We start from the raw sequence: 25,116 nt of genomic DNA on the forward strand, positions 1-25,116 counted from the left end.
ATTACTTGTGAATTATTGATTTGAGAGAATGGAACAGTGGCTTGATAAGCAGCAGGAAGTGAGGAAGGGTGTCAAGGTGAGAGCTGGCTTTGTGCTGCGTGTGGACATTTTTAGCGTCGCTCTGAGGTCTGAGCCGAGGACCGTACGCACGCGCGGTTGTGCGTTATGACTGGTCTGGGGCTGTTGGGCTGGCGAAGCCATTTTGCAGGACAATTTGAAAAGAGCGCAAATCCCAGTGGCTATTTCTCAGAATAAATTGCCTGCTTTGCAACAGCACCACTGTCAGCAGAAAAGCCCGTAAATAATTTTGCAACGTCCACTCGCTCACCGAGCAAGGCCTGTGATAAATATGTGGTGAATTGGGGACTCGAGGTCTCGAATACCTGTTAGTAGAGGTGTGTTAAAAATGTATGTGTGTGCGTGTAGGGCATCATTTTTATTATTATGTAAGGTTGTATATTACTGTTTCTCGTCAAATGCTTTGCAACTTGTCAGGTCTCTGTGACCTTGTTTTAACCCTAAATGGAATGAATTGCTTAATGAAAGACAAAACAATGGCTTAACCTGTAAAGCTTGATGTCTTTATTTATTTGAAATTCAACAGTTTATTTAACCTTTAGACAAAAACTTTTAAAAGGTTTGCATCTTTTTTTTTTTTTTTTGTTGAGTACCATATTTGAAACAGGCTTACTATGGCTCATATAGTGTGATTTGAGATTATATGGAGGAAAAAAACACACCTCAATTTTATCCAGAGGCCCAAACTGAGCCAAAAAATAAATAATTAAATACATAAATAGATAAATAAATGCAATTAGGGGCAGTTGCTGATATTTATATGGCCAAAAAAAAAAAAAAAAAAAAAAAATTCCTATAAGCTTCATTCCAGTAAATGTTCATCTTTAAATTTTATTAAATAAAATACATTCTTACATTTACTTTAGATTTCACAGCAAAAATACACCATAAGACCTGAAGTTTGACAGTTTTAGAATTATACTAAAATGCCCTTTCCTTGCTAAAACAGTATAAGCATATCAATCAGACAAAAAAAAAAGAGCAAAGTTTTGATCATGTTGATCATTTCGTGGCCTTATAAACGTGTGTATCAAATATTATACTGTAGGCTTCATAGGGTTAAGATCATTTGTGAATTTGCATCTTATTATGAAAATCAGAGTGATCATGTAAAGGTTACGAATTAGCACAAAATTATGCAATGCAAATGTCAGCAGTGACTTTGAACATGCATATGCGTTAGAAAGAGAACCTGGGGAAACTATAATAGGAATATGTTAAAACACTAAAATCTCTTCAGAGACACATGCTTCATAACTGTTTCGGGTTTCATTACAGTCTTGGCAGGAGTAAATTAGCACAAGTTCGGTGCCGGAGGCACATGGCATTCAAAGCAAGGTGTGAATTCACAGGATGACAACACTCTAAATTATGTTAAGAGATAGAGTATCAAATTTAAACATCTAAGACTGGTGGGTCACAGGTCTGTCCTGACAGGGTCATGGACTTAAGAGTAATAAGACACAAATTCAAAATAATAAAATTCAACTAACCATATAATGCATAGCTGAATGAAGAGTTTGTATAGTGTCATCATTTACATCATGTTTCATCCATTTTTGTCCATACAATGAATGTCAATGGGTCTAAAACAACTTTTGACTTTGTATAGCTAAAATGTTTTATTTTGTGTTTAGTCATACAGGTTTGGAACGACATGAGGGTGAGTAAATGATGACAGAATGTATAGCAAAATAAATTTAGGATTTGTAAATATTTCTAAAGGTTTATCAACCTTTAAAAGGGAGGACATGTTTGTTATTCTTCTGCTGCATGTACAAAGTTTCCTATTTAGCTTATTTCATAAACCATCACAACACAACCAGAGACACCATGAAAATTATATTCATATTATTAATTCTTTCAAATGAATAGGCCCTTGCGTCTAGGCGTGACTATGGCAGAGAATCTCTGTTATTAAACATCAGCCCTTTCACAGACTTGTAGCCGACAGCGCTCAACGGGGGCTGATAATTTCAGATCTGTCACTCATGATGAGTGACACGTCTCCTCCATCAAGAGCTTGTACACATAGGCTTGCATTCGTTTTCCTCATGCTGATTTAAGATTATGCATAAATGAACCACTACACCGGATGAGCTATCAACCAACAGTATAATGGCTAAAGCAAGCTATATTTTAATTCTAATGAGGTTACATGTACAAGACCTTAACAGACGAATAAAGCAGTATGTCATAAATGAACTGACTCCGAGTGGTTACATTTAACCCTGCAGTCTGTTCTAATATGTGTTTTAAAATATCTCCCTTTCACGTCCACAGCATCTTAGACTATAAAAATGGACAAAACACTCGAATCTCTTTAATGAGATAAGTGCCATAAAATTCAGCAAACAATTAAATACACAGAATATACGATGGTAAATATTTAATTGACGAGTTGTCAATTCAATGTATAACCTAGGGCAGGGTTTCTCAAACTCGGTCCTGGAGGGCCACTGTCCTGCACAGCTTAGCTCCAACCCTGATCAAACACCTGAGCAAGCTAATCAATGTCTTCAGGATCACTAGAAACTCACAGCTAGGTGTGTTTGATCAGGGTTGGAGCTAAACCGTGCAGGTCAGTGGCCCTCCAGGACCGAGTTTGAGAAACCCTGACCTAGGGTATGACTTTACCACAATATTCAACACGTCGGACACAAAACGGTAACTGCAAATCTACATCCGCTGTATTCCAGTTGTTTCTGCGAATTGAAGCGATCCATTTGCTTTTATATTCTGTAGTTTTCGGAAGTATGTTAAAAGATAGTTTAGATTTCGTGTTGAGTCAATCTCAAAGTTCTTTCCAATTTTAGATGTGTTTTTGTGTGACTAAACACCAATGCTGCCACAATGACTTCCGCCTACTGTGATGTCATGTTCAGAATGACATTTTTTATTTTAAATAGATTTTTTTTTTCTAAAGAATGTAAATGTCTTTATTGATACTATTGATTAATTTAATGCATCCTTGATAAATATCAGTATTCATTTCTTTAAAATGAATAAATAAGACTGATCCCAAACTTTGGATACACACGACTAATAATAAGAAATCAACACGACATCAATCACAATGCAACCTTGCATAGCAAACTAGCCTAATAGCTCTGAGAGTGCAAACAAACCTGTCATCAAATCGCACCTCAGCAGAGCTCAACCCAGCGTGAGACCGGTAATCATTGGACAAGAACATTGATTAAAGCCCCTGTGCACACAGATTCATGTAAATGTATGCGTGTTTATGGGCATATTTAATTGGAATCAATTATAAACACAGACCCTTAGGAGTGGACTGCCACTGCTTCATCCCAGATCCTGATAATTATCTCACTTTCATGCAAAACATGAACAGTCACAGAAATGCGCTTCAGCTGGGAATCAGACTCACCTTCGGCTGGGCTGGACTCTCCTATCGTTCTTCCTCCAAGAGATTCTGGGTTTGGGTGAGGCACGTGGCCGGCACTCCAGGGACACGTCTTTCCCAACGGTCGCGATGAGCCGGACAGGGTTGGTGCTGAACACGGGAGCTGATGCTGTTTTAAAACAAACACATATCCACTTTAAAGGATTGTATGGAAGCTTGTTTCCGCCACAAAATAAAACATTTTAAAAGATAATTGCGACTTTTTATCTCACAATTGCGAGTTTACATCTCGCAATTCTGACTTTATTTCTCAGAATTGCGAGATATAAAGTCAGAATTGCGTGAAATAAAGTCAGAATTCTGACTTTGTTTCTCGCAATTGCGACTTTATATCACGCAATTCTGACTTTATAACATAATTGCGAGTTTATATCTCGCAATTCTGACATCTTTTCTCAGAATTGTGAGATATAAAGTTCAATTCTAAGGAAAAAAAAGACAGATTTTTTTTTTTTATTTTACCTCAGAATAGTTTGTATCTCACAATTCTGACTTTATAACACGCAATTGTGACTTTATATCATGCAATTCTGACTTTATATCTCGCAATTGCGACTTTATTTCTCAGAATTGCGACTTTATATCTCCTAATTGCGACTTTATTTCTCAGAATTGCGACTTTATATCTCGCAATTGCGACTTTATTTCTCAGAATTGCGACTTTATTTCTCACAATTCTGACTTCATATCTCGCAATTCTGAGAAAAAAAAGTCACAATTCTGACTTGATATATCGCAATTGTGAGAAAAAAAATCAGAATTGTGAGATAAAAAGTCGCAATTATTATTATTATTTATTTATTATTCAGTGGCGGAAACAAGCTTCCATAGGATTGCCATCAACTCTTATGACTTTCTTTCTTCCATCTAACACAAAAAGAGAACATTTTATGAAGGTAAAGGGGTTATTATTTTCTATACAACATGAGGTGTATTGACCACTTTTAGGAGGCGTTTATACGAGATCAGAAAACTTTTTATGCTTTTTGGCCATTCAATTACACAACAACGGCGTTTTGGGAGCTTGAAAATGCAAACTTTGAAAAATCAGGTTTCAAAGTGCAAGTTTTTGAAACCGATACTGTTATTGTCCTGAATTTGTGAAAATGGTGACCGCATACACATGCGTGTTACGTCTTTAGTCTATAGCCGCGTAGTTTCTTTACAAAGTGGCATCGCCACCAACTGGCGATTTTTTGTCATTTCCATGGATCCGAGTGAAAGGGGATCATTTTGATAACAGTGACATATGTACATGAAAAACGCTTAAGTTTTTAGTACATTGTTGTTGTGTAAACATTATTTTGCTATTCAGTTATCATTCATTTTCATTATATTTAGAAAAAAAATCTGTTATGTTCCACAGAGGAAGAAATTCATAATGCTTTCAAAGAAAGATGATGTTGCCTTTAATTACTTTAAGAAACCAAATAAAGCTTATAAACTACAATCTAATTTGTTCACACACTTGCTCAACAATGTAATTATGCTGGCACTGTTGAAATGCTAACTAATGACATGTGCATACTTTTATAAATATTCATATGTAACATCATTTATCTTGTCTCTTTGTACAATTCGTGGAAGTACTGAGCCAACGATAGCAGTAAGAGATGAATAAATGAGTCCTTTTTTAATAAAATAAAATGTCTGTTTTAAGAGACTTTTGAGACTCTAAAGGGAGATACATGTTTCTGGAATGATTATAATGATGGCATTGCTGTCATTGTGTATGATGGGTTTATAATTAGTAGCTTTATTATAATGTGTGTCGTCTACCAGAAGTAAAACATTTCCAGGCTAAACGATAAAAAAATAATTCAGCCCTCGACAAGCGCATTTGAAGATAATTACTGTTAAATGTTTAATCTGTCTGCGGGGAGTTTCTCGCCAAGCTGACACAAACGAGTAGAATTAGTAGATAAAAAGTGCACTTTTTCTTTTTTTTAAATAAGACAAAACAAGTAAAATTTGAAACACTTTCAAATAAAAAATAAAAATACTGCTTTTTAACCTATGGACACTCCTAATTTGTGTAAAAAAAATAAATAAATAACGGGCTGAGGTGATGTTTGAAATGTTGTAATTTGGAGTGATGTGCACATGAATGACTAAGAAACTTCATTGTTTTGTCAGGAAGTAAAAAAGGAAACAGAAATGTCCATTTACCATTTTATTCAGACCAAAACAACATATGCTTGTGGTCAAGCGTTTACATACAGTACACCTTGCACTAAGCTATTTCACATAACAGATGTTGACATATAGTCCACAAGACAAAAATATGAACTGAATTTACAGAAAAGAATAATACTGTTGTTACCTGGATGATCTTTATGATAGTTGTTCATGAGTCCCTTGTTTGTCCTTAGTTAAACTGCCAACTGTTCTCAACTGTTCGTTTTTCCAGCATCTTCTACATATTTGAACTCCTTCCATATTTGACAACTCATGCACAACTATTACAAAAGGTAAAACATTCACTGATGCTAAAGAAGGCATTTGTATATTTAGTACTGCCTTTCAGAAGCTATATAAGTTATTTACATGCTTTCCAGAAGATTATTTATTTATTTAATGACATTTCTGACATGACTTTTCTTGTTTGCGGGGGCACAACCAAGTCTGTGGAGGGGAAAAAATAATTTCCTGCTAATTAAGCAGTTTCATTCTGAAATATGTCACTTTACGTTACACATAGTCTTTGTAGAGTCCTGCAGTGATTATGTATTTTTGTAGGCCAACCTGAAAGTTAACATCAACTGGATCTCTCGATAAAAAACTATTTTGTGACCAACAAAAGTTTATGACTTGTTCCTCATGATCGTCTTCACTATAAATGTTGATGACTAAACACAATCAGCAGATGTAAAAAGTTAACAACACCACAGTCGCATGTCTTTAACATCAAAACTCTTTCAGTCTTTATTTAAAAAAATAAAATAAAAATTCACACAAGTGAGAGTTTGCAACAGTGCGATTTTTAAACACACTGAGGCTGCAAAGGGGGAATATTGAGCAGATGAGTTTAACCGTTCGGTGTGATGACATTTCCACATTATGCCCTTTTACAAAGTTTTTGATTTTGTTTTTGGGCTCTAGAAAAATAGTTTTTCATGCTTGAATGTTTAAAAAACACATTATTTTTCACATATTTTACATTGTTGCAGCTCCTCTCTTCCCAGTCTGTCTGTAACGCTCTGTTTATTTCCAGTCTCTATGAAGCCCCTCCTTCTGTGCTCTGATTGGTCAGCTGGACCATTGTGCTGTGATTGGTCAACCGCTTCATCATGTTTCGGAAATGTCACAGCCCTTACCATAACCGCGAGTTTCAGCTTCTGAACTGTGTAAACACCCGCACGTCAGTTTTGGCTCATAAATTCGAGCCCGAGTCAGATGTAGAATGTAGAAATGTAAAAGAACAAGCAGATCGACCAGAACCAAGCACGACTTGCACAATGTTTAATTTTTTCAATTCTCTTATACATTTCAGGTGTGATGTGTGTGCAGTGCACAGAAAAACTTTGGGGTTAAACTGTTCAGGAACTGTGTTAAAAATAGGGATAGTTTACCCAAAAATGAAAATTATCCAAGGATTTACTCACTTTCAAGCCATCCTAGGTGTATATGACTTTCTCCTTTCAGACGAACTCAATCAGATTTATATTTAAAATGTCTTTGGTCTTCCAAGCTTTATAATGGCAGTGAATGGCACTCCTGAAGTCCATCAAAGTGCACCCATCCATCATAAAAGATATCCAGGGGGTTAATAAAGGCCTTCTGAAGCGAAGCATTTTTTTTTTTGTAAGAAAAATATCCATATTTAAATCTTTATAAACTAAAATAACTAGCTTCCGGTAGACTGCCTACGCAAATCGACTTACGCCAAAAGAGAAACTTCTGACATGACGCATGACGCATTGACGAACGTGGAAGCGCAGAGGATAGACCACGAGAGGCGTCTAAGCTTACGATACTCCTACATCCTACATCGCGTCAGAAGTTACTCTTTGTGTAGGCCGTTTGCCAGAAGCTAGTTATTTTAGTTTAAAGTTTAAATGTGGATATTTTTCTAACAAAAACCTATTGCTTCGCTTCAGAAGATCTTTATTAACCCCCTGGAGTCATATGGTTACTTTTATGATGGATGGATGCACTTTTTTGAACTTCAGGAGCACCATTAACTACCATTACAGAGCAAGGATATTTGGCTCAAAGAAGAATGTCATATACACCTAGGATGGCTTGTGGGTAAATCATGGGATAATTTTCGCTTTTGTGTGAACTATCCCTTTAACCACTGTTTCCTAAGTTCGTCTGACTTAGGAAGGCCGAAAAAAAAAAGAGTTCGGGGTTTAAATTCAGTGTGGAAAAAACTGCAATCTTAGACATGAAGACTTTTTTTTTTTTTTTTTTTTTTTTTTGCGTATGCCTTGGGTGGGAATTATTTAAATGAGGAATATAGTGACGTGTACACTCCCTTAACTCTTCCTCCTAAACTCAAGACTATAATCAAGGTGTTTCTGGGAGTTCAGGCTTACCGATATAACTTCCTTTGGAGTGGACTTTGTGCTTTGTATCTTTGCAAACATTGTTCATGCTCAAACAGCAACATTACACACAAAAGAAAGTTAAAAATTTAAAAGAGCCTAATAGGTCTTCTTTAATGTCCCCAGCATCCTCTGTAGTTCCATTTACCCACTTGTTAACAACCACATTTTTCTCGACAACTAAAAGCTTAAAAAAAAAACACAAGGGGGTTTTACTGATGTATTTTATGAAAATATATTGTGCTTGTGTTAAAACAGACCTTATTTAAGGCATTTAACTAAAAACCCATTCAAAAAACCCATTGACTTCAGGATAATGGAGCCGAAAGTGGTACAATGCTAACTAATTTCTGGGTTTTGTCCAACAAAAACACTTCATATCTGCAGCACTATATTCCATGCCCAATCTTAGAGACGTTCATTCCTGTATACTGATGTTCATGTCTGAAGAGACTGCATTAGAGGCCTGAGCTTTTCAAGGACATGTACTCCAGTAGCTGGGGAGGACATTGTGTAACGGTATAGTGAGCAGAGCTAAACACATATGGGCTAAAAGTGATGATGTCTGCAGTGCTGCTGGAGCCTTCTGGGGCCTGTAGCTACATGCTGACAGGCCTCGTCAGGAGTGTTTAGTCAAAGGTTGCACCATGTTTTTTACGGGTGACATTAGAAAAGATGACATTTTTAATCTCTGGAATTGCCAAAGGGCCCCACAATCCACCACCCTCCTAACATGCTGAGAGAGTCAGGACCAATGAACGACTTTTTTAAGCTTGGAGTGGGGGATGTTCACATCTTTGTGGAAACAAATATGTGTGTGCTTACTTTGTGTGTGACATACAACATTTAAGGGAGTATTATGGCCCTATTATACACTAGGTGCAATGCGGCACAAGGCACGACACAAGTGTTTTTTTGCTAGTTTCAGCCTGACGCATTTATCATTTTCACTTCCTGCGCCATGCTGTTTAAATAGCAAATGCATTCGCGCATATTTGTGCGCCCATGGGCATGCTGGTCTGTAAACCAGCCATTGGCCATTGGCCAACAAAAACCTGGTCTAAAGTCAATGGCGCAGTCTATTTCATTTGCCTCAAAATAGCAACGCGCCAACAATGCTCCTGAACACACCTCGTTTTCAGACCAGCACGCCCATCGGCGCACAAATGCATTTGCTATTTAAACAACATGGCGTAGGACGTGAAAATGATAACTGTGTCAGGCTGAAACTAGCAAAAAAACACTTGTGTCGCGCCTGGCGCCACATTGCACCAAGTGTATGATAGGGCCCTAAGACTCCCTTAAATGTAATGCATTAGCAAACGCAGTATTTGTATTTTTTTTAGGTTATTTAAAGGGTGCATTAGTAATATGCGCCTATAGTCGAGTGCACAAAGCACATACACTCTGCTTATTGCACACACAGGGCGCACAAACATGCCAAATATTAAAAATAAAAGGATTACAATGTAAAAGATTATTATTGTGTGCATAAAGATATAGTGGAATCTGGCTTGTCCCGTAGATAGTCTCCTCGCGCACAAGCAGATCAATTTCCTCGCTAGAGAAGCGTTCAGTCTTTCCGCTTGTAAATAGCGAATCTGCCATGGTGTGAGCGCAATTGGCTTTTAAATGGAATTGGAGATGAGACTCTGATTGGTTTATTGCACATTACGCCCACAACACCCCCATTACTCATTAAGAGAATAGGGACAACCCTTTTAGACCATGCACCTGGCGCGCCAACCATTTTTCCCGTCGTTAAACCAGCAAAAGTGGATTCGGACACGCCCTAAGTGAACTTGCGCCGTGCGCTGTAGACCATGCACTTAGATCGTCAAAATAGGGCCCTTAGTGTACGATTTTTAAGTAGGAGTTTTGACATGCGTCTCTCATTGTGAATACTAAGAGATCTTTTGTACTCAACGACCCACTGCCGGTTCACTCTGGGCCCACTCCACTGACCTCGAGGGTACGAACAGCATGGCAATGGCACACATGCGCATATGCCGGCACCCGAGGCAGCTCAGCTCAGAATGAAGGCTGCTGTTAGCCATGTAATATGTCACTGCAATATGTGCTCACATTTATAACAGAGAATAGACTAAGTCATGGACGACAGCTCTCCCCATAGGCGCTGAGTAACTGGAGGATTTGTCACAAATACATCCAAAAAAAGCATTCCTTCTGACTGTCACTTCAGAGAGCTAAACAAGCACATTTCAGCTGGAGGGAAATGGACCAGTGAGGGGGAATATTCAGGGAGTCACAGTCTCTTTGAAAATTGCATGTTATGAGTCTAGCATTTAATATTGTTCATTCTTTTCTTTTACCAATTGTGCCCATGTGGCAATGATACCAGAGATGTCTGTGACAAATATATATATTTCACCCATGTTTTTTTCTGTATGTTTAACATTTGAATCGAAATATAGTGCGTGCTTATATACACGTTTCTCTTACATTCATCGGGATTCAACAATGAATTGAACATTAATATATTTAGCTTTTTCCCTACATTGAGTCATTAGGCTTCAACAATGAATTGGACATGAATGCTGTCAAAAAAAAATGCTGTCATTTGTTTGCGTTCGACTTGAATTAGAATGATGAGAGACAAACAAAAGCACATAATGAGGAACATAAATGAAAATGACCCCCAGGAAAGTGACGAAAAGACGACCACACGCATCTTGGAGTGTGTGGGACAATCAAAGCTGACAGGGAGAAAATGAGGATGTCTCCAGTAAACATGCAATCCCAGTTTGCATCTCTCCTTTGTTTCGTCCTGGGCATCCAGACACCGAGAGCGCTGGCATTTTCATAAATGACTCTAACATTTCTTGTTCTGATTACACCGAGACTGACAAACAAGCTAAAACCGATCCAACATAACTTTTTTTCCTCTTCAACCCCATTCTTTTTCTCTCTTTTCATCTTGCCTGTCTTCTTCTGCCAGACTGCAAGGCTGTTTGTGACAGCTTTGTCTGTGTAGTCTTCAGTTTCGCCGATCCTTGAGGACACCTAACTCAATATCACCGGTTTCTTTCTTCCTCAGATGTGCTGCTCGCAGACTTTTCAATCCCTGAAACAGACTTTTTCAGTTCAAAGAAAGGAGCAATTGATTGCTTCCTGGCCTTGTTTTGTCTTCGATATCATTCTGCAATGACTTCAGGATTATTCATTGTGTGTGATTGAAAGCAGCCTGTCAAAAGCTGGCCTGCTCAACGCTCACAGAGAGAAAGAGAGAGACAAGCTTTACCTGTGGGGTTAAATGGCCTTTTCAACATTGTTCACCCAGACTAAATTCTCTTCAGTATATCCATTACTTTTCCTGCATCTACTTTTATCTGCCTTCACCGTGTGCGTGCCACTTTTCATAATTAGGAGACAAGTAATAAAATAGTACAATGGTACTAGCCTTAATATCTTGAAGGTGTCAGAGTTTAGTTCTTGTGATTCTGTTTCTTGTGTTTCCTTCCTGTGTAGTTCTTGATTAACCCGTGGTAGTTGCCATGTATATATAGCCCTGAGTTTCAGTTGTCCCTTGTCAGTTCACGTCTTTGTTTAATGTGTGGATTAGCGTTTACGCGCCTGTGATTCTCCTGCATGTTGTTTTATTAAAGCCTGTTTATAAAGATTGCCGCCTTCACGCGTGTTGCTTACCACTACTATATGTGACAGAAGGGATGCAAATGCATCAGGGGTGAAAAAAAGCGACGAAGATTGGAACCCCTAGGGGGTTTGAGAGTATATATGTAACCAAGGCCATATCATTTCCCATTTTTCATTCAGTTAAATCCCTTATAGATATAAACAAGCCTGCTCTACTGCATGTTATTTCCCATTGAATACTCCAGTTGTGTCCCAAATTACACACTAAATACTATGCACTTACACTATGCACTCGACCATGGTTATTTGTCATCGGACATGGGAGTCTAATACTGTGGAAGACTGTACAGACTTTTTCTCTCACAACTTACTTTTCTCACAATTGTGAGTTTACATCTTGCAATTCTGACTTTTTATCAGAATTGCGTGATATAAAGTCGCATTTGCTTATAATATAAAGTCAGAATTGTGAGATATAAACCCGCAATTCTGAGTCAATAAGAAAAAAAGTCAATATTTTTTCCTTTAGAAATGGACTTTATAACTCGCAATTGCAAGTTTATATGTCACAATATGTCAGAATTGAGAGATATAAACTCACAATTGCAAGAAAAATAGTCAGAATTGTGAGTTTATATCTCGCAATTCTGACTTTATAACACGCAATTCTGACTTTATATCTCGCAATTGTGAGAAATAAAGTCAGAATTGCAAGATGTAAACTCGCAATTGTGAGATAAAAAGTCGCAATTATCTCTTAAAATGTTTTATTCTGTGGCGGAAACAAGCTTCCATATAATACCCCTCCCCCTTCGCTGCGTAATTAAAGTGTAAGGGAAGCTGTGAGAGCATGATATATACAACATTCCACATGCTTTGTCAGTTAATTAAATGCATCGTGTATTTTTTTCTTTCTGGAATTTTCAGCGTAAATACCACTCACACTAAAAATGGCATAGAATAGTGCATAAGTACACAACTCAGTTTTAAGCTGAAATAGTGAGATGCTAGAAACATTTATAAACAATTACCCAGTATTTTGAGCTCTGCGCTGGAGTAGATGCCTCCATACTTGTTCTCGGCGATGCACTGGTACATTCCTGAATCAGCCTGCTGTAGTCTGTGAATGATAAGCTCCCCATTCACCATTTCCACTCTGCTCTGTGGGGAGACGAGAATCGTTTTAGAACCATGTGTTCACCTGCCAGGCTGCTCCTCAAAGCACACTTAATGTCAATTACACATCTGCCAAAGTGAATCCAGCTTGAGAACTTTATAAGTCACTAGTGACTTGTCATTATAGTACCACTTATTGATATAATGCATTAAACAACAGTTAGTTCTGGTTCTCAAATCTGATCGAGCAGCATTGCAAGAGTGCTATTATAACAGTCCAAAAGCTCTGGGATATTTCACAGTTTGTATTACTTGTCTGTGTTCACAACATTCCAGATCGGAGTATGTGAGCGGTGCGGAGTGGATACAGAGCTAAGTTGTGTGATTTTGAGTGAGGACCATTTAAAAAATAAATAAATGTTTGAGCGTTTACCTACAGTACATTGACGGTCAAAAGTTTGAAATAATTAAGAATTTTTTATGTTTTTAAAAGAAATCTCTACTGCTCACCAATTTATTTGATAAAAAAAAAAAAAAAAAAAAAAACACTGAAAAACGTTAATATTGTTAAATATTATTACATTTTAAAATAACTGTTTTCTATTTTAATATATCTTAAAATGTCATTTATTCCTGTGATGGCAAAGCTGAATTTTTAGCAGCCGTAACTTCAGTCTTCAGTGTCACACGATATTTCAGAAATCATTCTAATGTACTGATTTAGTGCTCAGTTATTATCAGCTATTATTGGTGCTAAATTATTAATAATGGTTCTTATTATTAATGTTGAGAAGAGTTTTATTGTGGAAACTGATACATATTTTTCAGGATTCTTTGATGAATAGAAATGTCAAAAGAACAGAATTTTTTAATTATTTTTTTATAACATTATAAATGGCTTTACTGTCACTTTTTGTTGTTAATGCATTCTTGTTGAATACAAAATATAATAATTTAAAAAATGTACTTACCCCAGACTTTTGAATGGTAGTCTATTATGGTTTCCTCAAAAATATTAATCAGCACAACTGTTTTTAACATTGATAATAATCAGAAATGTTTCTTGAGCACCAAATCAGCATATTATAATGATTTCAGAAAGATCATGTAACACTAAAGACTGGATCAAACACAGGAATACATGTAAATATATTAAAATAGATTTAGAATTTTTTTTTTTTTTTTTATCAAATAAATGCAGCGTTGTGAGCAGAAGAGACTTCTTTCTAAAACATTAAAAAATCTTTTTCAAAACTTTTGACCAGTAGTCCATGTAAAGCAAGAGTGTATGTAAATATGTTCAATGGTACCACATGTAACAATGTGTTGGCCAAGCATTTGTGAGTGCTTGTGTAGGTATTTCTAGCCTTGAGCAAAAGTTTCCATTTGAGAAACAATTAAAAAAATGAAACAGTTCTCAGAGATTTCTCTTTATGAGCTCTCTCTCTCTCTCTCTCTCTGTGTGTGTGTGTGTGTGTATACCTGTGTGCTGAGTGGTTCTCCATTGCGCAGCCAGCGATACGTGGGCCTGGGCTTTCCTGTGGCTCGACACTCCCAGTGGAGCTGCTCTCCGCTGTCCAGTTGAGTGTCATTTATCATGCTGATCCACTGCGGCTGAGCTGTGCCAGGAACATGGAGAAGACGAGGAACATTTGCAAGATCAGGGCTTAACAATAAGCATTTTTTCCCCTTCAGATTTGTACTTGCCATGTTGAAATTTTCAACACTGACGTTTAACCAAAAAACAAAACAAAACAAATAATCAATATTAACTTGCTTTTCTTGGCATGGACAATTATAGACAGTCGCCTAAGTTGGCTACATTTTATTGGCGCATGCACACCCTTTCTTGGCTCATATTATGTTGATCCTGGAACAACATACCTGTCCGAAAATGTAGTTCTATATAATGGTGATAGGTGAATAACACTGATGTTGAAGCACCTAATCCTGGATGTAAGGCTAAACTGTTGACATAAACTGTCCTTTAAGTCTGATTGGTTGATTTGAATGTTGTTCCAGGATCAACAAAGGTGTTGTGTGTGATATCAAGGTCACCATACAACACAATGTGCATTTTACCGTTTTACGGCACCGTTGTACCGTTTTCATGGCATCATACCCATTTTCTGTTCCACCCGCCCTTCTCATTGAAGCTTTTCTTTTTTCTGAGCTTTTCTCTGTACTTTATAACTAAAGAACTCTGCCTAAACAAAACATCTCTTTACCTGCTAGAAACCAATACAGATACCTAAATCACAACATACAATGCTCCCAGACTGCTAAAATGCAATGATTGATAATACAGTTGTGAGTTGACTTTTATGTTTAATAATAAAAAAAAAAAAAAAAACAGTCCTGACATCAAACTGTTGTTCCAACTGTTCCTACACTATAAAGCTTTGTTAACATAAAGCCCAGCTGCAGTTTGTAGATAGCCTGGGTCGCATTGTCCTTTTGAAAATGAATATGTATGAAAGGAACAGTGGGGAGTGTTTTCATTAGGAATGATGAGCAGCAAAGTTCTGAGAGCAGTGGACCTTTAGTACCCAGCATGCACAGGAAAAGCTGTACATTTCATCTGAGCAAAAATAAACTACCAGTCAAAAGTTTGACCACACTTTACTCACTCCTTAACATGATTATTGTCAGTGATTTAGAATAATAATAGTCATTAAAACTATGAAACCACACACATGGAAGTATATTAATTATTTATTGAACAAATCCCTAGTTCTAAGTGATTCTTTTTAGAGCAAAATTTAACAATATTTTGGGTTATACTATTAACATGAATGATACTGTACCTCAAATAAAGTTGCTTTTTAAAGAGATATGCATTATTACTTTTGGAAGCAATCAGACTTAAAGGCAGGGTAGGCAATTTCGGAGTGGCTAGCAATAGCTTTGAAAGCATTAGATCCCACCCTCCCTTCAGAGCGCTTTCCAAAGTCACACCTCCTTCAAAAGACATGAAGGCACAGGTCGTACACAGCCAGAGTAGATTCAGCAAAGTGTGAAGAGGAAGTGAACAGCTCTGTGTAGAACGTCAAGGGTTGCTATCTTGTAATCACGGTTACAACATGGTGTGAACGCAGCAAAAGCTAATTTTTTTGGTTCAAGAGGAAATGTAAAGCTGCTTGTTTGCGGTGCTCTGTGATTGAATGCAATGATTGGACAAACATTTTCCGGTCATGTGACTTCCACAGAAGATATATGTAAAAAAAAAAAATTATATTTAGACAACTTCTATTATTCTTTACTTTCAGGATGTGAAGAGATAATCAACCAGAATAAATATTATGTTTATAAAAACATTGCCTACCCTACCTTTAAGATTTTCACCTAGTGGACGTTGGAAAATTGGTGACAAACCATCTCATAAACTTACATTAAAGTAGTGACCATATCTAGTGAGCCATATCATGGTGACTTGTGAGTGGATTCATTTGATGCTATAGTAAGAAACCACCCAAAACACTCACCATTCATTTAGAAACACCCAAAACACACTAGCAGCAACATAGCAACATGCTAAAAAAAACATTAAAAAAAAACACTCTGGCTGTGTCCGAAATCGCCCCCATATCCTCATTTACTTTCCCCTACATTGGTCCACTAATATAGTTCACTTGAGGGAGTGAATGAACGCGAGTGAGTGAATTCGGATGCTTAGTGTGCCAGAAGGGCTGCCGCTTTTGCATAGTTTGTGCTTGCTGTTTAATAATTATTTGAAACTTAGCAAATTGGCAGCTCCAGTAATAAGTTGAAAAGATTGATCTTGAACTCTGTCATTGAAACTATGAATAAACCCTAACCCTCTGGGGTCGACAAATGCGCCGGCACGTTTTGCTGGATTTTCTTCACATAGTAGCACAATAAACTTAAATTTCTCCGTCATTTATGGTCATACAGAAAAAAGAAATATGAAAAAAGAATCTGTGATATTTCTACTTTTGTATGTGTCCACTTACAATCGAATCAAAACATTGTGCTTTTGTAAAATAAAGAAAATAAACAGGGTGTGCTTTCTGCCTTTTAACTAAGGTTAAGCCATTCTTGTCTTTAAAGAAGTTTGAAACAGTTATGCATGCCTTTGTAATGTCTCGGTTGGATTATTACAACTCACTGTACATCAGTGTTCACCAGTCATCCATCTCACGTGTAAAATTAGTTCAAAACGTGGCGGCCCGGCTTCTCAAGGGGAAACGTAATTGTGATCATATTACACCGATCTTGATTTCACTTCATTAGTTTCCAGTTAAATTTAGAATTGAATTCAAAATTGTATTATTTGTATTTAAATCCCCTCAGAATCAGGCACCACAATACCTACCTGACTTACTGCAATCGTACACACAGTCAAGATCACTTAGATCAGGTGATTCTGAATTACTTTACGTTCCCAGGAGTAAACTCAAAAATAGAGGTGATTGTGCTTTTTCGGTTGTTGGACCTAAATTATGGAACTGTCTCCCGTCTTACATTAGAACTGCCCCAACTGCATACATGTTTACATTTTCTCTTAAACATATTTGTTTTCTTTGACGTTTAATATCCCTTGATTCTCTGCTTCTATGAATTTTTATCTAGAACCTTTCCCATTTTTGTAGCTGGTGATTGTTGTTTTACTGTATATATGTGATTATTGCAAGTGTTCTTTTTTTATTCTTTGTGCAGCATTTTGGTCAACTTCATTTGTTTTGAAATGTGCAATATAAATAAACACTGTATTGTATTGTATGTTAAAACAAAAAACACTCAGAAGACCCTACAGCAGCTGCATAGCATTATGTTAAAAATACTCAGAACAATGTACAATCCAAATAGCAACATGTTAAAAACATTTAGAAGACCCTAGCACTGGGATGTCCAAACTCGGTCCTGGAGGGTCACTGTACTGCAGAGTTTAGCTCAACACAAGTGCCTGGAAGTTTCTAGTATGCCTTGTAAGACATTGATTAGCTGGTTCAGGGGTGTTTAATTGGGGTTAGAGCTAAACTTTGCAGGACAATGGCCCTCCAGGAGCAGGATTGGACACCCCTGTCCTCGCAGCTGCATATCAACATGCTAAAAACACTCAGAACACCCTGCAAACCAAATAGCACAATGCTAAAAAAACAAACAAACCTGAGAACACCCAAGCAATCACATAACAACATGACCCCTCTAGCATCAAATGGCAGTAGGCCAATAGTAAAACACTAGTGATTGCATTGGACCATACTAAACACCCCCAGAACACCCAAGCAGCCATGTAGCAACATAAAAAAAGCTAAAAACCTGTGACACTCTAATTTTAAGATGTATTTGGCTTAGCAATACAAAGATAATTGGAGGAAAGTAAAGAGCAATGTAATAGCATATTCTTTGTAGCACAAATCAGTTAGCCTATGCAGGTCATCTCTCTGTTGAAATATCAATCTTAGTGAGGTATCTAGCTGATTTGTCTACTTTACAGAGCATGTAGTGTCCTTTTCGAGAGGTTGAGCGAAAGGAAGAAAGAAAAGGTGCAGGTAACCTCTGGCAAAGACATGGGCTCCATGAGTTACAGCTCTTGGACATGGTGATAAAACTTACTGCCCCCCTCCATCCACACCACATTTCTCACTCCAGACCCACAGCTGGGACAATAATGACAGGCCACAGCCTCGAGGAGGATGCACACCCCTGCCCGTTGACGGGTTCAGATTCGTTGCTCACCCAGGACATGCACACCGATCTGCGGCTGCCGCATGTGACATATTCACACGAGCTGCGACAGACGGCTTACCCGCTCTGAGAGAAAACCTCGCTGAAGGCAAGCCTTCAATCATATCTGTCAAGAAAAAAAGGGATTGCAGACTGAATTGGGTGTATGTAAATTGTAAGAGTAGACATGTGTCTGGAATACAGTTTGCAGGTAAGGCAGGCAGTATCTGTGCACCTTCATCCAAGAGCATTTTGAAGTTTGATAAGTTTAGGCCAAAGTAAAAAAAAAAAAAAAAAAATGCATGCTGATTTAAATAGCAAACATTGAATACTGAAATATACAGAATTTTGTAACTTTTTTTCACCTTCATAGTCAAAGTTTCTTGCACTTTTCTTAGAGATTTTCTAGGACTTTTCTTGCTGACCCCCACATACCAGTATTTCAGAATGTAATTCATCATGATCAATTTCCAATTTCCTCAATAGTTAAGAGGTGTTAATGTGGGGGGTCATATGTTAATTCTACTCATGGTTATGTCATGATTTCTGAATGGCCCAATCACATTTTAGTTTCCATTAACGGTCTAGGTGGACTGGGAAGAGAGTTCTCCTTTACAAACACAAGAGTGACTACATAGTTGATCAAATTCTTGTATTTCGATTTCTTGTAGGTTTCTTGATTTATGTATATATCGAGAAATTATTTTGCAGGTGAAAAGTGGGTGTTATATAATTGATTGGGGCCAGACCTGAACAGGGATTGCACACATACCTTCATGAAAGACTGCTTGTACTCCCATTTTTGTGGGCCTTTGTGAAAGGGACGTTGAGGATCACTTTTCAGAGCATCTCAACACACCCAGAACCAATGCCAAAGGGAGCCTAAATTGATGCCTGATAAGCTATTTGGCTACTGGTTAGCACTATTTTACAGCCCAGGTGATGTCAGATGAAAGGAACGTTGTTTCAGAGGCAGAGCCAAGTCATTACATTTTTAAAATTTACGAATACAATTATTATTATTTTTTTTAAATCTACTGATGATTTGTTCACGATAGGATCATGAACATGTATTATGACAGTTAAAAGGGTTAAACAGTCAAACAAACTTTTAAAATCTTAAAAGGCATACACTTACTGACTTTCATTCTGAACTCAACAAACTCACGCAGAGAGATGTTTCCAGGAGACATTTGACAAATGAAAACTATACAGTATGTGTTCTTTTGAAAATATTTAAAAATCATTTGAAAATATCAAACATGTTTGATATCGACTGGATGCAATCATAATCTGAAGCTAAAGTCTGTGGCCATCATACACTACACTCAAACTGCCCAAATTCTGCAGATTCGCTTTGACTTTCTAGCATTGACTCTTCCAGACTGTAATTCGGGAATTCATATTTTATGTTTATTATAAACATGTTACCTGCTGCTTTAAATGCTCAAGCTCTTTAAAGTCAGGTGGATTCTAAATGGCTGTCAATGATTTTATCGTTCCTCAACTGGAAAAATCATTCAAAGAGCCAACATTCAAGTCTTTATCATATGCTGGTCTTTAGACATGGCTAAGGTCAACCCGATCTCACTAGCCTGGTAATACCAAACTCTGCTACTTCGCTTTGCTTCGTAGACAGAGTCTGGCATGGCATAATTGAAAAGCGTTTTCTTTCTCGCGGGGGGGCGCTTGTCTGAAGTTTAAAATCATTGGTTACCCGTAAGCCAATCACATAACGTTTGGTTATGGCGTGTGTTATGCGCATGCTCAGCCGCATCTTACTTCCACTGTAAACACATGTATGATGCGAAAACAAAACCATCGAGCGAAATACCGGAGTGAACATGGCTGTGAACGACTTTTGCAGATTATGTGAAGTAAATCTACGCATCCACGGTACAATCAGCGCCTACGTCATGGCTCTCAGCCCGCCCTCTGTTCGTTGATTGGCCGGCTGTTTTCAGGCCGGAGGAAAACGGGGAAAACGGTCGCTATTTCAGACTGAGTACAGAAGCAAAATGAAATTGAGCGGAAGTACGAAGTCTGACGTAGTCAGGCTACGATCTCACAGGAAAATGTAAAAAAGTGTCCATTTTGTATGAATTTGTACAATGTAACTTAAACATATGATTTTTAGCAAAAAGTTAGCATGAAGCTCCACCCCCAAACACCTGGCACTGGGGCATATGAGATTGTACGAATTCATACAAATTAGCAACCAATTCGTCAAAATGTAAAATAGTTACGAATTGCCATGAGTTTGTGTTACAAGGTCCCTCCTTCAACATAAGTCCTTGCAGTTTTTCATCCACCAGGCAAAAATCATTAGTGCAATCATAATCAGAAAGCATTAGCACATCTCTCCTAAACAAGCCACGTGATTTGAGGAATCATTCATGTCTAAAAAATCGTTCCGGAACTCTTACGATATTGTTCCTCTGCGTCGTTATCGTTATATGTGTGGTGTGGATTCGCTATTTTCGTAGAATTAGAACGACTATTAAACCGTTATAGTTATCATTTTAGTTATTGTTCTCAGTGGAAACGGGCCTTAGCAGTTCTCCTTTGAACTACTTTAAGATTCATGAAGAGAGGCAGGACTGTTCATCACACACTGGTACTGAACTACTGACAACGGGGAGAACACAATAAAAGTATATTTGGACATTGTTGTGACGGATAAGACAAACAGCTGTTGTTTTGTCAAGCTTTGTTCATCCAGACTGTGTGATGAATCATAGATCCCAGTGACAGTCATAAACCTCTTAAAACCAGGTTTTCATAAAATCACTAGGACACTGCATTCATCTTGTGGCCCGCTGATACACTTACTTTTATGACATAACGCACTTCATCTAAGTCACAAACCTTATTGAACGGATAAGGAGAGAGGAGTCTGGGAAAGATGAATGGAGGTCCCAGATCCCCATATTAGGCCCCTATCAAAACTACAGTGGGTTAGGGGAAATATGGAGGTCAAGAAATATAGCATTTTCATCGACACAAGCAAGAATAATGATAAAATAGCCCCAAAAATTTAATTGGACAAAAGTCTTCTGAGGACAGGGCCATCTTGTCCTTGCAACACTTGACAAAAATGTAAGCCGGCCAACTTTGCTTAAATTTATACCTTCTGTCATAAAGACCAGTCAGAATTATGAGAGAGAGAGAGAGAGAGAGAGAGAGAGAGAGAGAGAGAGAGAGAGAGAGAGAGAGAGCATGCCAAGTGGAATAATTTATGAAGGAACCTAATCAGAGAAGGACCCAACGGATCCTGTTCCCTCACTACATGGCACATTACTTCAAAACCTTTTTGACAAATAACTCACATTTTGTAACTCACATACATTTTTCCGAAGACAATGCGAGTGCTTATCCACACAAAACTAGGCTGATCTGGACAGCTGCGAGATCATAGCTAAAGGGTTCTGGGATGTGGACAGAAGTTACAATAAAAGTAACACCCTCAAGTCTCTATCATTTTCTGGTCTCTAGATATGGCTAAGGTCCAACCCAATCTCATGGCAAAACGGAACTATGTAACAAAGTGGTGATTTCACATGAATTCGTACGATGTAAATTATACAAAAACATAAAAATAATTAAAAAAAGAGTTAGCATGAAAGTCCACCCCTAAACATACCCGGCACTGGGGCGTAAGCAAGTTGTACGAAAACGTACAAATGAGATTGTACGAATTCATACAAATTAGCCAACAATTCGACAAAAGATAAAATAGTTACGCATTGCCATGAGATTGTGTTATTAAGGTCCATCCTTCAACATAAGTCCTTCCAGTTTTTCATTAGTCTAAACACAACCAGAAAGCATTAGCACATCTCTCCTAAACAAGCCAGATGATTTGAAGTAACTTTCATAACTGTAGGACAAACTTGCCTTGGCTTTCACCACCATCCCCTTCTTGCTCATTTAAATATATTCATTTAGCATACGCTTTTACAAATGAGCAGTACAACAAAGTGCTCATTCTCTTTTTCTAATTATATATAATGCAATAAACCATACAGAACTTTTAATGATCTTCTTGCAGTGTTTTTCAGAAGAAGCGCTGTACTCACTGTAGACCTGGAGATGTCCTCTGAAGGCGGTGCCTCCTCTGGTGTTCTCAGCTTTACACTCATAACTCCCAGAATCCTCCAGCTGGATGTTGGGAATCTCGAGAACAGCCTGTGATTTGCGCAGACGGGCTTTTTTGGGGATGTTCCCACTCATCTTTCTCCAGGTGATGGTGGGGACAGGACTGAGAACATAAAAAATATAAAAAACAATTTAGAGGAAATGTGTGTGTTTTTTTCTTTCTTTCTGAAATAGAGCGTAACAGTGGAAGCCTTTTTTGTGGCCTTGTTTCTGGAAGTGTTTGTAGAATTAGTTTCTCTACTGAAAAAAAAAAAAGCTTATTTACATATATTTAAGCTCAAAAATAGCTCTAAGCCAAAGAGCGTCAAAGAGTTCTAAGGTTTGAGATGAATCACAACATTATAACCTTTGATTTGAAGCAAAAAAGTTTTCGAAAGTCATAATTTACAACCTGATCTCACCAGAAAATGACTATGTTACAAGGTGGCGATTTCATATGAATTTGTACCAAAATTTATGATTATTAGAAAAAAAGTAAGCATAAAGGTCCACTCCTGACCCCACCACTGAACATACCCATCACTGGGCATAAGTGGATTGTACAAAAACGTATGAATGAGATTGCACAAATTTATATGAATTAGCCACCAATTCACCAAAACGTAAAATAGTTACGAATTGCCATGAGATTGTGTTGGTTTAAAGTCTTTTATGAGAGATTGAATCCCATAAAGCATTGCAAATGATGTAATTAAATCAAAAAGTATAAAACTATATATTTTTTTAATTTATCATGATAAGTATTAAAATAGTATAATTTACATTGTAGAATAGCAAGAATGATTTGATTCAGAAAGTAGAGCATTTCCTTGACTTTTACACAATTTTTTTTTTTTTTAAAAGCTGAAAACACTGTGGCATTTAAAGAAGCATAAATCATCACTTAACCTTACGGAATCCAACTCTTGCTTTCCAATCTATCTGGCAATGCTATAGCAGTGCAAAAAGAATATACTTCATCTTAAAAAAAGCACTTTCTAAAAGCAATTATTTTATCTCTGCCCAAAACGTGCATCTGCGCTAATTTGTAAAGCTGATAACATGGTCTTTTTGAAAGTACGAACAGGACAATCTGATATGGCAGCACTCTGTAAGTGGCTGTGTACTGGGTAACACAATAAACGTCTAGATAGCTGTGCAGATAAGCAGTATTTGTACACTGCCATCCATCCCTATTTGCGGCTGCAGCGGGCGTGTGATATGACCTCCTATGTGCGCCGCCCGCGCGTAGATAACCCGCTCTATCAGACACCATCAGCACTGCTACATAGTGACAGCTCCATTTCACAGCTTTCCAACGACCGAAATGTGACGCCGAGGAAAACCCCAGCGTCGCCATCAATCATCCGCAGGCCCAACGATAAAAACGTCACATTTCTGAGTCCCTCTGTCCCACTACATCCGCTTAAATTCTACAAGGACATTTATCCACACAGGATAAAGTTTCTGACCTGTCAGTTTAAATCATGATGGGTCTATGATCAAATTTGCAGGGTTGTATAAGTTGTAGAACACACGTTTTGTCTGCCGTGATTTAATCTTAAAGTGTCACTTTACAGATCAAGTGCATTGGTAGGTGTGGATAATATTTGTATGATCAAAGCAAGTACAAATAAACATTCCTCGAAAGCCTGATGTATCATATTTGTAACTCACATTAACAGTATTAATCATGTAGTAAATCTAGGCAAGTGTTCATCGTGAAATATCACTTACATCAGTAAAGATTTCACAGCAAAAAGATCCTGCACCTCGACCTGAAGGGGGATGTTTTTAGAATTATACTAAAAGGCTTTTTACTAGTTAAAAAAGTATAAACTATCAATCAGACGACAGAAGGCGTGTAGAAGATTGTGTACAGCAGGTTTTAATTGTGTTGATAACTTGGAGGCCTTAGAAATTTGTGCATCAAAACTGATACAGTAGGCTTTATATGGTTAATAATTATTATCTTCACAATGTAGTATGGTCTTAAGTGCCTATTCTACTTTAAAGGGCACCTATTATGACTCTTTTTCACAAGATGTAAAATAAGTCTTTGATGTCCCCAGAGTATGTATGTGAAGTTTTAGCTCAAAATACCCAACAGATCATTTTTTACAGCATGTTTAAATTGTAATTTTTTGGGGCTCAGAAAAACGCGCTGTTTTAGTGTGTGCCCTTTAAATGCAAATTAACTGCTGCTGCAGGACACAGGGGGCGGAGCCTCACGAGCTCGCGCTCAGAGTCAGGACAATCTCATCTGATAATATCAGAACAGAAACTCTTAGTTGAGGTGTTCATTTCGACTCGGAGTCGGACAATAATGCCCACAGAGCCAGAGAATATATGCTGTATGGACATAGAACAGGTATAGTTTAGTTTAATTATGGTTATAACTTATTTGTCATCTGCTTTTATCCACTATTAATACAAGCCTGCTGTGGCAGACCCTGTCCGAATGATGAACAAAATATACTGATGAGTTCAGTGAAGTTTATT

General features: G+C 37.6%; 1 protein-coding gene across 4 annotated transcripts in view; it reads right to left on the bottom strand.

Moving 5' to 3' along the window:
- cntn5 (contactin 5) overlaps window positions 1–25,116 on the bottom strand; it is a 303,188-nt gene that overhangs the window by 49,429 nt on the left and 228,643 nt on the right. For all 4 annotated transcript variants that reach the window (XM_079874344.1, XM_079874343.1, XM_079874345.1 and 1 more), the window contains 4 exons: window positions 22,557–22,738; window positions 14,269–14,405; window positions 12,702–12,831; window positions 3,470–3,614 (listed from right to left, as the gene is read on the bottom strand). In XM_079874344.1, the coding sequence (XP_079730470.1) occupies window positions 3,470–3,614; window positions 12,702–12,831; window positions 14,269–14,405; window positions 22,557–22,738 (594 nt within the window). The remainder of the gene's footprint in view (window positions 1–3,469; window positions 3,615–12,701; window positions 12,832–14,268; window positions 14,406–22,556; window positions 22,739–25,116) is intronic.

This window comes from Squalius cephalus, assembly GCF_949319135.1.
Source record: "Squalius cephalus genome assembly, chromosome: 6".
NCBI classification, from domain to species: domain Eukaryota; kingdom Metazoa; phylum Chordata; class Actinopteri; order Cypriniformes; family Leuciscidae; genus Squalius; species Squalius cephalus.